At 33.1% G+C, this 18,826-nt stretch overlaps 1 protein-coding gene across 2 annotated transcripts in view; it reads right to left on the bottom strand.

Annotated features, from left to right (window-relative positions):
* Positions 1-2,979: 2,979 nt before the first annotated feature.
* Positions 2,980-18,826, bottom strand: part of LOC129243831 (ras-specific guanine nucleotide-releasing factor RalGPS1) — a 50,625-nt gene continuing 34,778 nt past the window's right edge. The window contains exons 2-8 of one of the 2 annotated variants that reach the window (XM_054881172.1): positions 14,920-15,216; positions 14,373-14,839; positions 13,961-14,285; positions 11,272-11,723; positions 10,992-11,201; positions 10,433-10,543; positions 2,980-7,359 (exon numbers count right to left, since the gene is read on the bottom strand). In XM_054881172.1, the coding sequence (XP_054737147.1) occupies positions 6,705-7,359; positions 10,433-10,543; positions 10,992-11,201; positions 11,272-11,723; positions 13,961-14,285; positions 14,373-14,839; positions 14,920-14,979 (2,280 nt within the window). In that variant the 5' untranslated portion in view covers positions 14,980-15,216 and the 3' untranslated portion in view covers positions 2,980-6,704. The remainder of the gene's footprint in view (positions 7,360-10,432; positions 10,544-10,991; positions 11,202-11,271; positions 11,724-13,960; positions 14,286-14,372; positions 14,840-14,919; positions 15,217-18,826) is intronic. The other variant, XM_054881171.1, reaches the window with a different exon arrangement.

The raw sequence follows: 18,826 nt of genomic DNA, 5'->3' as shown, positions 1-18,826 counted from the left end.
TTAACCACAATTTTAACGATTTTGCTATTCGGTAAGCCATTTCGTAACGAAAATCGATAAGACAAAATTAGCTGTTTGGTTAACATGTTGATTATCGCAACGGATGCTCCGGGATGTGGACAATCCTTTCTGTTTGGCCACAGGGGACTTCCAAAAACTATTCCGGTTAACTCCAGACTTGACTGAGGACCTAATTTCTCAGCTTGACAGCCATCTTAAAGGTCCCAGATTAACACCGATTTCGACTGAAAAACAGGTAAATCTTGCAGTCTTCAAGCCAATTTAATTCTAAATTATGCCTTTTCATTGCGTTTTTTTGTTACTGGATGTTATTAACGACCCGTAGGTGAGCAAAGGGGAATATCCATGAGCCAGTCGTCCGTTAGCCAACGCATATAAATACATAGTGTAACAAATGCAATCAACCGTTCCATGTTTTGCGCAAAGGAGACGTTACCTATGACGCAAGCGGAGCAGCAAACGGCAAAATAAATGTTTGATGGAGTTGCTCGGCTGTGGGGTGGCTTCTTTTAGGAGCTGTCAGTGCTATCCTAAAGCACTAAATGCACACAAAGCATTGGGTAAATATTAATTTCAAATAAAAGGTTATTTTATTTTACTTACTTTGTAGAAATATATTTGAAAAATCTTTCAAGACTGAATTTAACAGTTTGGCTGTTATGTCTTTTTGTTATTCTTCTTTGCATTATTCGCTCATTTTGATATTTAATTTGGCAAAGATACCACTCTCTATCAGTTTGAATAAATAGAAGAAGACAGGTTTTTAGTGTTAAAGTACGTTCACATATGCAGTAATTAGCAATAAATCCACGAAATTAATCTACCCGTTCACATATGGCAGATTACCTGCAAAATTGACAATCAGCTGTCAATACTGTTTTGAAAGATTTTTCTTCATAGAAACTACTTTGTTGGAATATTTTGGAGCTTTTGGTTTGTTTAATTATTAACGATATGAAGGAAATACAAGGAGAAAGAATAGTTAATTTAAAGGGTTAGGGGTAGTCAGAGGCCCGAAAAAGTGATGATTTTCAATCATTTGTTTTACTATTCAATTGCTTTATTTTACAAAAATAAAAACATAGCATAAGTACATTATGTTTCGACTTGACTTTAATAAATTAAAAAAAAAAAGATAATAATTGTAAAAGTTATCGCTGTTCGTGTGGAGCCCGTTTCTTCAGAAGTCCCTTGCGGTGGTCATCACAAATCCTTGGAGATTCATCTAAAATCAATCGAACAAGAGAAATTATTTTTATTAATTGATAATATAGTGCCTGATCGAAGTTTCTTTTTCAAAATTAACAATATGGCATTCTCAGGAAATATTTTTCAAATTTTCGAGAAAAAACCGACAATTAGTTGTTCAAAAAAACGAGATTTAAAAAAAAATCCTTCGATCAGGCAGGAGTTTTAAAGTTTTTCAAAAATAGTATAAATTTTATTAAAATCTACCAAGCGGTTTTTAAGGAGACAGATACCTGTAAAATTTCGAAAAAAAAAATTTTTTTTATAAAATGTTAATATAATCCTTTAAGAATATGTCAAAAATGAATTAAAACGTAAATTTAAGTATTTCTTATATTATGGATCGCCAACCGTGACGACTCTATTCTTTGCGTTCGACCGCTGGGAGAGGTATAGTTATGTATTCAAACTTTAGACGCGTTTTTCTCAAAACTATATATTTCGAATTGGCGTACACGATAACTCAAAAAGTTATTGACCGATCTCCCTGAAATTTTGCACACATCTTTTTTATGATATTACTTTCTATGTGAATATACAATTCGAAAATTTTTCAAAAAAATAATTTTTTCAAATCAAAAATAGAAAAATTCGCCCCAAAATTCATTTTTTTTTTTTGAAGCATTTTATTCCGCGATTTTTTTTTTCATATTTGTTTAATTCATATAGAAATTATGACATTAATAAACAAAAAAAATTTTGGGTTTTTGTATTCAGGTCACTGACGCCGATGCTACAATGCCCGCCGATTGAGAAGCCCCGCTGCGGCCTTCCTGGAAGAATTGAATTTACATCCGCCATTTTAAATTATTAAAATAAAAAAATATATATATTATTTTAATGTATAAATAAACTGTATGCCAATTTTGAAAAAAATATATTGACTTCTTAATTTTAAATAATTTTAATGAAAGTCAGGGAAAATATGGCCGTTTACAGGTATCTGTCCCCTTAAGTTAGAGTGATTACCAGTTCAAAAAATAGTGTTGAGAAAAACGCATTTAAAGTTTTTACTACTACTCCGGAGCGCCCCTTGTTGAATCTTTTCAAGATATTATACTTTACGAAAATGCAAAAAAAAACAATTTTTTGAAAATTCTGACTACCTCTAACCTCTTAATTGCGCAATTCCCTGCTAGTAATAAACATTTGGACGAAATCCGTAAACGACGTCTACTGAGATTGCAAAAAATTATGCCAGCAATACACCTGCGGAATTCGTAATTACATTTTATAATAAGTAATAACAGACCAAAGTGTCTATGGGCACACGCTTTTTTCTGTAATATGAATACATAATTAATAATTTTTAACAAAATTTTTTTATAATTATGTCTATAAACCTTTTCTTGCCGGCGTCCATTTTATTTTGTTCACTTTTGACGTTTCTCTTTACATTCGTAAAAATAATTGTCTAAGTATAACACAGGGTTGTATGTAAAAAAGTATGCTAATGTGTGAACGTATTACTATAAGTTAACATAAGTTTGTGATTAGCAAAATCGTTGGTGCAAACGGTAAATACTGTCGACAAGAATAACAATTGTCGAATAGTTAAAATCTTTATGGACCAAAAAGGTCTCTGCGTGGCTTCGGCCAACCAATATAACCTAACCTATACGGCAATGCAATTTGTATGAATTTTGGCAGCCATTTCACGTGAAACGTAAACTTAAGAGTACTATGCTTTAGTGAAAAAAACAGTCGGAATTTCATTGCTTGTAAATCGTTTTATTTATTTTATTTTCTCGTTTAATAGCTTTTTTAAGTTTTTTTCTTTGTGATTTTGTTCTTTTTACGCTTAACATTTGTTCGTGAGTACATGCATCATATGTGTTTACTAAGTAAGAATGTATATATCATAAAAAAAATATTTTACTTTGCAACGCATATAAATATCAAAATTGACAACATACTTATTTATTGTAGCGCGATGCTCTTACAACAAAAACGCCTATAACAAAAAGCAAACAATGCTAATGACATGCAGTTACATTCATAAATATCAGTAATTTTTCCTTTATATGTGTATGTATATTTGTATATGTATTCGTAATAATCGCGCATAAGTTCGTGGTATGTACGCATGTATGAATGTATGTATGTAGTATAATATTATAAATTTAATAAAACAATTCGTTAAATCTATGTATGTGTATGTTTCAATATACAAATATGCATGCACATTCGCATGTGTACATGGATAATAGGGCGCATTAATTTTGATTTCGATTACTGATAACATTTCGTGTATAATTTATTTTTAGTGGCATAGCGAAAAACAATGGCTCCGATTATCGCTGACGTAAGCTTTCTTTATTTTCTGAATATAATTATTTTCTGTTAATATATGTATGTATGTATATGAATGTCTGTTGTTGGTTGGCTGTTTTTATGGAACTTTGCGATTTACATTTATACATACATAAAATATGCACTGCATTGGAACAAATTGTTTAGGCTTTTTTGCACAAATTTAAAGCTAACAGTACAGTGTTTTCACTATTACATTATTACATACATATAATTTATAATTATTCATAACTCTAACAATTATTTGTGTATAAAACTATTGTGTCTATAACAACTACATATGTACGTAGCATGTATGTATGTGTGTATGTACGTAGTACATGGTACAATAAACGCTTACAGAAGAGTAATAGAGTATTCGCAAAGCGCTAAGGCAAAGTATGATAAATATTAAGTCGTTGCTTTAACTATATTATATTAATAAAAAAAATGGAAATTAAATTTAATGCTAATTTTAGAGCTTACAAAAAAACGCTTAGTTACAAAAATAATATTTACTGGGCATTTTAACTGATCGAAGGAGAGACTATGCTGGATTTTAAGAAATTAATTTGCAAATGTCAGTACAGTGAGTAAGTAACATAAATAACAAATCAGCGCATAAATTCTTAAAAATTAAAAAAAATATTATTTTATTGAATAGCATGCCATACAAACTTTAATATCATAAAAGATGTTTTGATTTCTACAAAATTTTCAGCCAAAAACAATAATTTTCTAGAAGTGGGATATACTTAACACTTTGAGTGCTGATTGTTTCGCCAGTAATATGCGTTGGTTGGCATTAATTTAAGCCGGGTATACATATCTCTATCTGCACGCTATGAATGTGCGTCTTTGAGCATTAATATCGCCAACTGACACCGATTTATTGCAGTAACTACCAAACTACGCAACACCTGACATGGCGTTTTTTTTCAAGTGAGATTTCTTTCAGGAGGATAGAGAATTTTTGAACGGCAACATTTTTTATCAAAACTGGTCTGCATTCAGATGCGGCTTGAAAAACACAACGATACTGTTTCGCTTCTATTTTATGATTCCGCTAATTTTTTCAATTGAGAGATGATAAATTGCTTCTCTTTATTCCGATCACTCAGAAGCAAAATTTTTGAAACTAAAAGAAATTATCGATTTCGAAAAAATGTATCAAAATTTAAGTGTAGTACAGGCACCTATGACAGAAAACGAGATGAAAATAGCACGCCGGATGGGATTTGGTAGGGACTGCGAGTCACTTGCCTCTGTAAATCGAAGAAAAATGAGGAGGAGCAATCTCTTTTCCCCTAAGTGCATCAGCTACGTTCAATCAAGCCGGCAAGCACAGAACTGTTCCCTAGTATACACTACTATATGAAGTATCTATTTTGTTGCAAATATCAGATTGAAACAGAAATACGAGAATGATAAGGCTATCACCAAAAATACATTTGGCTTGAAACAAAAAAAAAAAAAACACACACACAAATTAACTGATAGAGAAAAGAAATAAGATATTAATAACATAAAAGTTTTATGCACTTCAATGGACGAATTTAGTAATATTGGCGTTTAAGCGACAAAAGTCAAAAGCGAAAATAAGTTTGGCGTTCAAAGTGTTAAGTTAATAAAATCATATAAATTCTATTAAAACGCTCATATAAAGTGAAAAAGCTCAAAGCCAGTAAACAATATATAATTTTCGTTTTTTTTTAAATGCTTAGACTTGTATATCGTAAGTATGTAAGTATGTACATATGTTTACTGTATGTTAATAGAAAAATTTGCTATTGTGATAAAAAGTTACAAAATTTAATTTACAGTATAAACGCTACAAGACATACAAATATTTATTTACTTTCAATTGATAAATTTATATATTTTCGCATGCACCGCTAAAGACCCCTAATATACGCGCGCGCACTTAAGCTTGGATAGAAAGAATGCTGTAGAATTGCTTTCAGGCTGCTATAAAATCTATACCCTTTTATATTGCATAATTTTTCATTTATTTATTTATTATATTTTCTTAATGCCGACCCGACACACGTTTGCGTATGCGCAGAATTCGTAAAATAATGTTTCCAAAATGTTTTCGCATTATTTGTATGCTCAAAATTGCATTTTTCTTCGTTTAATAATTTTTTTGCTCTATTTAGAGTGCTTCCCAGCGAATTAGACCACTGCATCATCGTCATACTTTGACGTTTTCCCAACGTTTCTACGACCCAAAGTTTTATTGAATGTTTTTAATTCGCAACGTGGATAATCCTGATGTGCTAATAAAAATGATGATCAAGTAATTATTGTTTTTCATTCTGCTGTTATTCAGCTGCAAAAATGTTCGAAAATCATTATTTCATTCGAGTGAATGATTATGTATTTGAAATCTCTCACAAGCCTTTCAGACAATAAGCAATTCAGAATATTTTAATCATTCTTCAAATCCTGCATATGCACTGATTAAATATCGTATATGTGATAGGTGTAACAGTTAAAATGCCTTACAAAAATTGCTTAGAAAAATTATTATTACGAACTATCATTTTTTACAAATTCATTGCGTTAGCATCTAAAACAAAAAAATTATAAGAAAGTTGCTTTCGTTTTAGTTTGTTAAGAATTTCCAACTATTCTGCGTTGATTTCATTTCGAGTTTCCTATGAGTCTCCCTTGATTTTAATTCCCAGTTTTCATTAAGTCTCCTTTAGCTTTCCATTGAATTCGTCGAGTCCGTCTGCCCAGACATATATCAGTCTTTAAAGAATTCGTTCGTTCATTAAACACGTACGTACGTATGTGTGTATAGTAGATGCCCCCATAATAGTGTCGCCGATACCTTCGTCAAATTACATTTGCTTATATGAATGTCCTTGAGTAATTAATAGACAAGTTAAATGAAAGCAACAAACATTAATCGTGGCAAAAAGTAAGCTAAGTAAACCGGAACCACAACAAGCGTAGCTTAAAGAAGAAATTTCATTTTGAACACAGATGCTTCTAAAACTATATTCATTTGAGCTCAATTAATCGAGCCACACCTACATGTATCCTTCTCCTCTTTCACGGCTTGCGATTTGAGTTTGACACAATTTACTCCCCCATTACCATTACACACTTATCCCATCGTCATCATCACCACATCACTCAAAAGACATCAAGTTGATGGGCAATGGTTTGGGTGCGCTACGCTGCATCGCCACTTTACAAATGGATGCTGTCCAAAGTTGTGTTGCCTGTGCGCTATCCGTGCGAAATTTGTAGATCGTGCCAAGTGAACGATGATATAACTCAAATGAGTTTTTATGTTTCGTATTATCGACGACTTGCGCAAACCAACCCTCGAGCGGACACACTTTGCATGGCTCACGCTTAAAGTCGCTACGTTCACTACCCTTAAATGATTTGGGCGGAAAGTAAACGAGTGAATTGGCCCAAATCTGTAGCCAGTAGCGTTGCCATGAAGCCACCGCCGGTTTGCGACCCTCCTTCTGTACGGTCTTGCGACGCACACAACCCTGCACGCAATGTTCGAGGTCGTGTGAGGGCGCATATATCAGCTCCAAATCACTATTATGGCAGAGTACGCCTTCGGCACTATCATTTGAGGTGGCATCACCACTACTAAGCATATTACTGCTATGCTCCAGTACTGAATCGTCGAGCAGATGGCGCGCTTGTTGTTGACTAAGCACACTGTGGTCGTTTAGGTGGTATTCGTCGCCGTAACCCAACACCATAGAAGGATTGCCATAGTTGGCGCTCTCGTTGTGAGAATGTGTTATTTTCGCGAAAATGCTGAAAGGGAGCGAAAAGAAGAGCTGATTAGTTAGTTGAAAAATATATATTTTGCATTCAAGAACTTTAGATGTGAATTAAATATACAGACAACCCGCTTTTTTTCAATATTTTGGCAGAAAATGTAGGTACATATACGAAAATTGGGTTTCCGCAGAGCAGGAAAACAGCATGCAGCAGAATACTTAGAAAATAAAAAGACCAAATAAAACCGTAAATTACATAGCACAATATTTCTAAGCACAGTAAACATTTCTAGGCATTTTTTTTTTTTCATGGAATCAAAACTAGCACCTTATCAAAAACAAAACAAAACAAAAAAATCGAAAGCAAAGCAAGTACTAACGCCATAAAATGAAGCATGATATGAAGTTAATAGAGAACACTAAGTACCACTACGTATGGAGGGAGAATGCGAACACATTAGATTACAATGGCTGCTAACCATTCCAGTCACGATTGCACCAAGGACCAAAACTAGTATACAAAATTTGATAAAATTTTATTTTCTAACTACCCAAGCTAACAAATCTCAAAAATTCTAATAACCACTTGATATACCAATTGATTTAATACAAAAGTAGTATAAGTTTTCATATTTTAAAATTTCGGTTGTTTGAGCTTTTCAAAAAAATGAAGGCTACAAAAATTCCAATATCTTCGCCCTTAGTGAACTAAATTTCTAGTTATTTTATTTCTGTTAAGACAAGTAAATAGCATTTTCAGAAGAAAAAAACATTGAAATCGGCAGAGTTAAGGTGAATCAAAATTTAAATGGGAAATTTTTACTACTTTTTATTTTAACAAAATATGAATTAACCCGCTGTTTTTTGCACCATAGGTCTATAGCCTATTTTATAATGAACGTTTCGCATCATCTTTCCGAATAATAGCCAAAATGCCGAGTCATACCCGAATACAAAATGGCAATGCTATAAGAGATATAATAGACGCACTTATATCTACTATCTTATTGAATTCTTAAATTTTTGGCATTCCCACAATTTATTGTTATAAGAAAGAAGAAAGTAGTTAGAAGTGTTTCAAACTCGCCAAACGCCGATTTGATCGATTTTTATTTTCCTAATAAGGCTACTTAATTCTATATAGCAAAAAGAAAATAACTAAAAATTCGATTTACTAAGGGTGAAGACACAGACGTTGTTGTTGTCGTTGATGTAGCAGCATAAACATTCCCCGTGCATATGCGGAATGTTGCTGAAGTGACAGTCCTTGACCGGATATAAATCCGAGTCGTTTCGGTTACGTAAAGTATTATAAAAGTATTTTCTTTACCTTTTAGAAGCTCAAAAAACCGAAAAGTATAAGTAAAATACATATCTAGAAATTCATTTAACCTTTGGACTCAATGGGAAATTTTACAAAAGTTTGATGTATCAAATGCAGTGGTTACTTTTTTTGTCGGGTAGTGTTATTAAATTGTCATCTCGGCATTTTACCATTATATAGAAGGTAGACTATAACTTCGCCCATTTCAAATGGTCAACTTACGTAAAGTCTAAAATTTTACTTGGGTTACTCGGGAGAGATTAAACATTTTACTTGTAGGGGTGGTAGGCCTGGTTTTTGTCAGATTTTCAAATACCGTGTGTGCACCAATTTTGATAAATACATACATTGATACATATCAAAGATGGAGGTAATGCACAAAATTTTGGGTGCTCTACGCGTTTCACAAAATTATATTTTTCCCTATTTATCACCAGCTTAGCGATAGTGAAACCACTACAAAAACATTTTTTTGAGATATTATTTAAATTTAGTGATAGTGCACAAATCTCTACTACACTCGAATAGTGCAAAATGTAAACAGTCACTAATATAAGCAAAAATGAAATATATTTCAAAAATTAGGGATCATGCATCAGGTTATGGTTTAGTCAATTCTAAATTCGAAGTTCTAATGTATTCGCAAGTCCAAAGTTTTGAATAAGCGAATAAAATATAATAAATTGTTAGTCTGTGACAGATTTTTGTGTTGTGGTGGTATTTTTTGATGTGTTTTTGTTTGCACTAAAATTTTCGTGGAGTAAAATGTTGCACGAGACTTAAGGAACTTTTTTTTACTTGTCTAATGGTTTATTTTAGTGGGATTTTTCAACATCACTATTACTATTTCATCAAGATAAAGTTTTTTTACCCTGCCGATAAAGTTTCAGAAATCGTTCTGAGGCTATCCTGCAATGAGTATGAGTTTCTTGAATTGCGATTTCCCATTTTGACTGAGGTCTTTGAGCGGCAAATTGAGAATGCTACAGATTGCAAAAACAACTGAGTTTTTTGCATTAGAAATTTACTTTGGCTTATGATGAAATAGAAAATATACCGAACATATTGCTCTTTTACTTGAATAGTGTCGTAATCCAAAGGACAAAATGCAGAAAAATGGCTTAAAAGTTGTCAATTTATTATGCCTTCCTAAGTAAAACTAAATACACATTTTCATCTAATGAGATACTAGGCCTCTCTGCTCTGCTCACTTAACGAAAAATTTGCATGTGAAAGCAACAACGAAGTTATCGAGCAGATTCGCTGCTAGCAAGTTATGTTATGCCTCATGAAACTCTGTTTTTACAAATAAATGTAATTTTTGGCAGCTCTTTTCCAATTTTACCAAAATATGTCTAATTGTTGATGCCTACTGTTAGTAGATATCGCCCTGAATAGAAGAAGAAGAAAACTATTGAAGTAAATGAGCGACATGTAGATGCTCAGAAAATTTAATTCAGGTTTAAGCTCGTTATTAAAAAAAATTAGCTATCTTGAGTTATAAAAAAAATTTTTAGAAGTGACAGATATTTATGTTCGTAATAGATTTTAAAAAATACAAGGTTTTGCAAAAAAAAAGTGTACATTAAAGTAAAGAATAGAAATAATTCGCGCAATTCAATTATATTAGAATCATAATTTTACAGGAAAAATATTATATAAAGCGCAACTAATACTTTCAAACAACAGGCATTGTTTATAACAATATAAAAATTTTCGCAAATAAGCAAAATGGTATAGAATTTGGAATACGAACAAAGTTATGTATGAATTTTCCACTCACCGACTGCATCTACAACGCTTATTGGAAATTGTGCCAATGCCGGGTGCGATCATCAAAATGGAACATTGACATTTGTGATAGAAATTTCGTGGCAAGCTGGTGCTGCGAAATCTGCCAGCACACACGACAATATTACATGTAAAAATAATCAATTTAAGAAATAAACAAAAACAAACAAAACAATTTTTTTTTTTTCGTTTTTGGCAGAGCACACATTCGTTGTAGATTTTTTGTACATTTTTTTCGCAGACGCACGCGACGATATATTTATATGTACATCCAATTGCATGATATAGTGCGATAATAAGACAGATACGGAGAGAGAAAGAAAGAAACAAAGACAATGATGGGTGTAGTTTGCGTAGCGGGTGACAGATGTTAGTGAGAAGGCATTTAAAGAAATACAAAAAACACAAATTTTTAAATTACAAGTGTTGGAAATACAAATTACTTTACGTATTATTTTTCGTAAATGTTAGTATAGCAAGTTTAAATAGCCAATTACTGTGAAAGTAGGACGCTTCAATAACACAAACTCACAAAACGAATCAAAACTTACTTTGTGCCCAGACTGCGACATTTACGATGGCCGGGTATGAATTTATTGCCACTGCTATTAGTTATACGCATAGAACCGATCGTTTTGGCAGGTGAGAGATTCAGGCAAGCAAGCGCTGGTGTAACTGCATCAACATTGAAGGACTCCTTTGAACTGCAAGAGGAGGAACTAGGACCGGACGGTGATGCAGGCTCTAATTTTAAGGACTTTCTATAAAGAGTGAGTGGGAAAAAAGTTTTATAGAAATATTGACAAAATTTAAATTTACTGTTCCACGCACTTGTATTGATCCTCTTCGAAGATATTCTGCAACTCTTCAATGTATCGTATGGAAGTCAAGTACTTTTGTGTTGCCTCAATTGGCTGTATATGCGTATAGTCCGATTGTTGATAATTGGCAATGACGCGCAATATATTATTCATTTTATTGCGCCGCTGTTCTGGCTCCAGACCACCCTTGTGCGGATGCGCCAAATCAATGTAAATAAGATCAGTTAAAAATAAACCCAAATAGGGTATGCATGGTAGGCGTAAGCTCTCCAAATAGGCACGTAAATTCTCCCAATTATTTTGATCGCTAAATATATCGCTTAGTCGCTCAAATGCTTGTCTATCCTTTTTGGAGAGGCAAGCCCAAGTCTTTTTCAAACGGAAAATGCTAGCACTTTGCATGGCGGATATGATGGCGAACAGCGAATGCAGATTGTTCAGTTCGTGCAGCTTCTTGGACACCTAAAGTGATAAAAATTGGTAGATGCAAAATATGGAAAATAAATATTTTAAAGTATTAATCTATACATCTTATAAAATAAATTCATATTAAAAAAGTAAAAGCATTTTTTAGCTATTGATTGACCATTACACCAGTCAATTTTATTATCATAACACAGCGCCACAAAATAAAAAAAAATCATGTAATTTTAAGCTGGGTGGCTACAACATAAACCCATTTTCCAAATTTTCCATATACCACCAAAATTTTTATTCATTGCTAAAACAAAAAACCGCTTATTCGGTACTTGATGCAATAAAAAACTTATAACTTTACGCTTTTCTGATCGATTAAACATTTTGAGACGGTTTTATAAAGAGTAAGTTTAAGACAATATAAAAGTATGCTTAAGCCTAGGGATTTATTTAGTTAGCTTCGAATTGGTGACGATAAAGCTTTAAAATTTGAAGATTATTTATTGCTAAATTTCTTTAAATATTACTGAGAAGGTAGTGTTGTACCATAGTTGGGTTCATCTGTTGTGTTGTGGAAAATGGTGAAAGAAAACTGCGTATAATAAAACCGTTCGGCAGCCGGCTAGGGAATTGATGCAACCAAATTTTTCTGACAGCCAGGGCTCTATATAGAAATGTAATTTAGGACATTTACTTATTATAAAACTAGTTAAAAAAAAAAAGAAAATATTTTGCAGTTTTTCCAAGTAGGCGATTTTAATCGTTTTTTTTTTTCAATTTGATTTTGCTGGTCGCGGAGGAGCATTAAAAAAATAAAATCTGTTTAAATGCAAATTGGTTAACTATCAAAAGGGGTTTCTAGGCGTTTTCGGGTACGAGGAAGCTGAATATATGAATATAATTTATTTCTACCGAAAATAGCCCGTTCCCACGACAGTAGATTCTACATTACCGGAACAATTCGGATTTATATCCGGCCAAGGACTGTCACAGCAGCATTTCCCAAACTTTTATGGAAGATATGTATGCTTTTACAACAACAACAAACACCAAAAACGGCCACTAGGGTGCACTTTGATACAAAATACGTGAAAAGTTTCACTTTCGAACTTTTTATTTTTTTCATGAAGCTAAGCAAAAATTTTAAGAAAAATACGCCTTCTGTTTGTAAATTACATACATACACATAAAACGGGTATTTCAAAAGACGCGTCTAGATGTTGTTTTAAAATAATACATGCACAAGTTTAGATTCTTTCAGGTTTGACCATTTTTCTTCAAACTATGGTTCTTAACAATTATATGTGAAAAATTGCATCATTTGAATCTCCGACCTGAGCACGTCTACAGCTAAAATCCTCCAAACAGTCGATATATCTATGTTGAAGCTTATTCGGCAACACTTTGCGCTACAACAGCAAAATTCTCAACAAAACATCCAGTTTTTGGTGTACCAGTCCTCGACAGAACCAATTTCTTAACAATTTTTTACCAACCTTTGAATTTTCGTGCCATTCGAATGATTATTTCCACCAACAAAATCACGAATTGTGCGATATGTTGTTCTTAAAGATCGACCATTTTCATAACTTTCAATCATTTTATCGCGTAAAATTGTACATCTGTCTACTTGACAAATGTTGAAGGTGAAATAAAACAAGTATCGTCTATAAATTATTCCTACCGACATATAGGCGTCACTTTTGAACGACGCTTTAATAATTGGTAATCTCACTTAATAGAAGTCACTTAATAGAAAATAAAAAGACAATGGTATCTAATAAATTTAGTAACAAATCCATACACATAAAGAGTTAATCTTGATTTCATTGGAAAACTTTTATGAATAAAGAGAAAATTAATCGAATTAACCATACAAGCAAACAAATTTCAAGTATTAGTACAAAAGCAAGAAGTAATTTTATAGATAAATAGAATATTACAATTTGACATTCTATATGCTATGGTAAATAAAAAAACGTAAATCAGCTGCTCTAGTAACTTCTCCATGAACGAATTCGAACGAATGATGAACTAATTTTTAATTATTTTGTTAGAACCTATAAGTACGCCGGATGGAAAGTAATATCCTTTTTATCCTAAAATAAAATTTTATTTGATGTAAAACCTAGTTGCAAAATTTCAGTTTTTATGCAACTCAGAAATGAAATTTAATAGTAAATCTCCTACAAAGAGGCGGACTCTCTTCTGTTTTCGACATTATCCTGCCTTTTGCTATGCCGCTATATGCCACAATATAAAGTACATCAAATATCCCTCACCTTAATGAAATGTGTCAGTATTTCCGCACGCTGCTTTGGCTGTTCGCCACTCAATATCTCCTGTACAGTCCAAAAGCTGGTGTGATTGAAACGTTTCGTAAATGCAACAATATTCGGTGTAACAACATGTTTATCCTTCTTCGTCCAAGCGCAACTGGTTAACTCATCCGGTTGTATGGCAGCGAAGATAGGAAAATCTAACAGAGTGATTTGATTGGCCAGTTCATCAGCGGGCACACGTAGAGCATTCAAAATGACAGCATCTAAATTATTCATAGAGGAACGTGCAGGCAAACTCTGGCTCTTTCCGGGCGGTGGAGCGGTGCTGGAGAATAGAATGAAGAATTAATGTTAAAGAAAAGTTTTACGATGCTGGATTTTATATTAAACAACTATCAATGGCACTGCTTACCCAACACAGTAATAGCAACCGGGTGAACCCGGCGATGAGGATAACGAATTCAGGCAGCCAATGGAATTTTTGCGACGACTACTTTTCACATGCATTGTCTTGCTAGCGATTGCCTGCGTCAACTGTTCCGCATCGAATTGACAACTCTGTGTCGAACGTGTGCTATCCTTGCGTGGTCGCATATAGGAGATGGTGGCAGCGCCATCATGACTGCTATCACGCCCACACGAATACCGTTTCGAATTGCGTAAACCGGCTGTGTGTTGTTGGCCGCAATTGCTCATCGAATTAGTGTAGTTGTCACGTTGTTGCTGCTGCGAAGTAGATTGTTCTTGTTGCGTGCGATGATGGTGTTGGTTATTGGAAATGAATGTTGGTGGCGCCATATATCCGTTGCTACCGTTCGATTGAGTATCACTACGTGGTGAATCCTCGCGCAAATTCCTGTAAAGATACTCGTCACCCAACTGCAATGACAAAGTCAATAAATTATTACAAAAACAAATATATGATAAGTACAATACATCTTAACAAAAACACTGCTTACCTCAACGTAACGTAAACTATCCGACGATAATTCTCTGGAGATTTCCGAGTAACGCATCATGGCATGTGGAAACAATGTGGAAAATGCATGTGGACTACAGCAAATACAGAGAGACGTCAGCCACAGAGGTGATGCTAAAGTAATTGCAAAAACAATGTGTCGTTATAAATACACGCACACACCTCGAAGGATGACTTATTCGTTGCGCTTTAAGGAATTGGAGATTTTCAGCGAGTAGATCCTTTGCATTTGATGCAGTCAATTAGTGAGACAAGTCACTGCGCCCCAAGAAATTTGCTGAAATAATTAAACAAAAATCAACGATTAGACCAAGTCACACAGCAAAAATATTCGCATGCCATCATCTATAGCTTACATTACAATATGAATTTCAATTGTTTGAAAAATGAAATATTTACGAGATTCTTTTTCGAATTTGTATTTCTTTTTGTTTAGCGTCACTAAACCTTTGTATTTACTTCATTGCTGATATTTATGCGGCTTATTTGCATTTAATTTTTTTTTATTTTTAAGCGCTTTACTTGAAAAGTTCATTACAGCTGAACTGGACAAGTGCGAATATTTAACGGCCAACCACCAGCCACTCAAGCAACGTCAGTCATGAAAATGCGATAAGACGCTGACGCTGACTTCAATGGCAGCACAACAACACATACGCACCGCCCTCGACGGAAGCAGAAATAAAGAATATTTAACAATTTTACAAAGCCGAAAAAGTACAATGTTCATGATTTTATTTGCATATACATATGTATGCATGCATTTATGTATGTACCAAACATGTATAGAACAAAGCATATATTTGTATGTGTATACATATGTGTGTAAGCATACAGTGGGGGTTTGGGTGATAAGCTCAATTCATGCTTTTCCTCAAACTGATATTCCTTATCGTACGAGTATAGAGGCGTTTACATGGTACAGTTACAAATTAAAGCTTCGTAGTGGTTTTGCAGTGGATTTATTGTATGTGATGATAAAAATATTAAGAAAACAACATACATTGATTCTATAAATAAGCATTCAGCGGCTCATGTCGGTCTATAGAAGCTGGCAATGTTAATTCCTTTTAATATTTAGCTATGAATGAGTGATTCTATAGTTTTTCAGTAGAACCAATCGCAGTCTGTCCTTACATCAATCAACGCTTACAAACAGCTAAAGGTCTTTAGGAGCTTTCGGATTGAATCGCATTTGCAAGGCAATTGAGAAGCCCATGAAAAGACATAATGTGAGCAGAAGAATTGTTCGGCGGACCGTTGCACGTTTTGTCGAAACCGGGAGTGTGGAAAAAATACCGGAGGAAAGTGATCCGTCAGAATTAAGAAAAGGATTAAAGCTGTGCGTGAACGGACTCGTAAAAATTGTTCCTTTTCGGTAAGAAAACTCGCTAAAAGTTTTAAAACTAGCAACCAAACAGCGCATTTAATAATTAGGGAAGACCTTAAGCTTAAGATTTATCAGAAAAAATAATTCATGGACTTACAGTTACAGACAAAATAAAATATGCACAATGCTACTAAAGAGGCACGTAAAACCAGATTTTTTTTTTTATATTACAGCCACACCATAAATCGTTTGTTTGCAGCTACAATGTCTGACATTTCTAAAGCCAAGAAAAGTGCTCCAAAATTTGTCTTCAGTGATGGTATGGGGCGCAATTTGCAAATGTAGCAAGCTTCCACTACTTTTTATTAATAAAAGCGTCAAAATAAAGGCGGAATATTATCTAAATAAGGTTGTAATAGAGAATTTGAGACTGCACGCAATGGATATGCTTGGAAATAGACCATTTGCCCACAAAGCCATAATTAAGCAAAATTGGTGTAAAATTTTCCAAGTTTCATATCAGCAAAAGAAAGGTATCCGTCTTCTCCACACTTAAAAATATTTGATTATAGCATTTAGGGATATATGCATAGAAAACTTGCTTAGAGAACTTAAACAGCAAAAAATTTTATACGAAATACCAAATGATGTCAAAATTTTCGCAAACCTCAAGTCAAGTACAAAAAATGAAAGGTGAAAGAATTGAACCTTTACCCATTAAGTTCTTAAATAATATATGTATTTATAAATTATGCACTATTTTATCGAAATAGAGCTATTAATATCGTTATTATAAAAAAAGATGATACAGGTATACAAGTATACTGTGAGCGTCAAAAGAAAATGTACACCCCATAAGGGACTAATTCTTTACTTATTTTTAATATAAATTTCAATTATTTTTTTATAACAATATAGTTCATTTTTTAACCATATAGAGAAACCTTCGAACTTTGTATAAAATTTAAAAAAAATCGGCAAATTTTAATTAAAACTTTAAACTTTTTACTATGATTTTTTAGAAAATTTTCGGGTATGCAGGTTTATAGATCATTGAAACTGTACGTCTCAAGTAGATCAAAAATCATACTGATTTTTGAGAATTTTTTTTTTTGGTCGCGGTCTTGTGCATTTTCTCCATTTAACGCCTACTTCATATTATTTTATATGAAAGAAAATACCCAACACCATCAGCAGAAAAAAATGGCACCTGGAATTCTGATTTATTTTTCATGAAAAATTTGCTTTAAAAGTGTAACGAAAGCTAAGCACGCGGAATTTAAAGAGAATTGACGAAATAGAGAAGATCAACAATTTGGTCCGACGTAAAGAAAAACTAGTACTTGGGAGACTAGAGCAAAAGTTAGATTTAGTTAAATTTGTCTGGTAGTTGAAAAGGTAAACGCAGTTAAGTACACAATGATACTTGAAAATTGAGTAGCTTTATTTTTCCTAAGTAGACAACCCTGATTGTAAGGACAATTTTGAGGAGAGTCTGAAGGTTTTCAGGTGCTGGGCTTTAGAAGATCTTCTAGGTCGCAGTTTTCCTCTTCTCTCGATTTTTTTTTGCGTTTTGTAAAAGACAACGCAAACTCAACAGACGCTATCAACTGAAGAACCTAACCTATAAATGTGCTTGACGCTTGGCGAATGCTTAATAGCCTTTGGCAGTGTCCACTATTTTATCTATCTACACTGGCGAGCATAACAAAGTACATGGCGTTTTTTTTTTTAATATTTACAATGTTTTTCAAGTAACAATTTTTTTAAATTAAAATAAAATATTGTTCATGCTTTAAGCAAAACCATATAAATCAAACTTTCCATCTTTATACAAAACTTAGAAAACCTCAAAACATGTTCAGCTAAATTTTAAAGTTTTTAATCTGAATTTTTAGAAAATTTTTGGGCTATGCAGTAACTTCGCGCATGAAACTTTAGTAAAATAAGTGCAAGCATGAAGCGGCTGAATATTCGTGTTGACTTTTAATAACTTTGGTTTTTTCATATAACAAGTGAAATTTATAAAAATCGGCATTCATTTTTCTTTCATTTTTCGCAAACGATCTTGCGCATTTTCTTATAGAAGAAGTTCAATTTTATATGGAAGAAGTGCAATTAGACGTCAGAAAAATTTAATTATTGAAAATTAACGACTAAAACTTGCGCTTATTTTACTAAGATGTTACGAGCCATGTTACTGCATGCCTAAAAATTTAGATAAAAAAATATTAAATTTAGATCAAAATTTGTTACATTTTTCTAAGTTTTCTTTAAATCATAAACAATATTTAAGAAAAAAATGTTAACTAAACAATCATTGCAAATATTTGGAAAAGGCATAACTGGCTCGCCAGCGTATAGATATGTACATCTAGATTTCTATGCGTCACACTATTATTTTTATCTATATATGTAATAAAAATAACACCAATAGAAGCCAATAAACTCACTAAAATTAAGGGACACAAAATTTCAAAACTTTCCCACACAATACAAATAAATACGGGTAAGCCGATAGTAGCTTGTAGATAAGTTGTTGCCACTCCCTCAACGA

Source organism: Anastrepha obliqua, chromosome 4 (assembly GCF_027943255.1).
Source record: "Anastrepha obliqua isolate idAnaObli1 chromosome 4, idAnaObli1_1.0, whole genome shotgun sequence".
Classification (NCBI taxonomy): Eukaryota; Metazoa; Arthropoda; class Insecta; order Diptera; family Tephritidae; genus Anastrepha; species Anastrepha obliqua.
The sequence above is the reverse complement of the archived record's forward strand: the minus strand, read 5'-3'. Positions and strand labels throughout refer to the sequence as shown.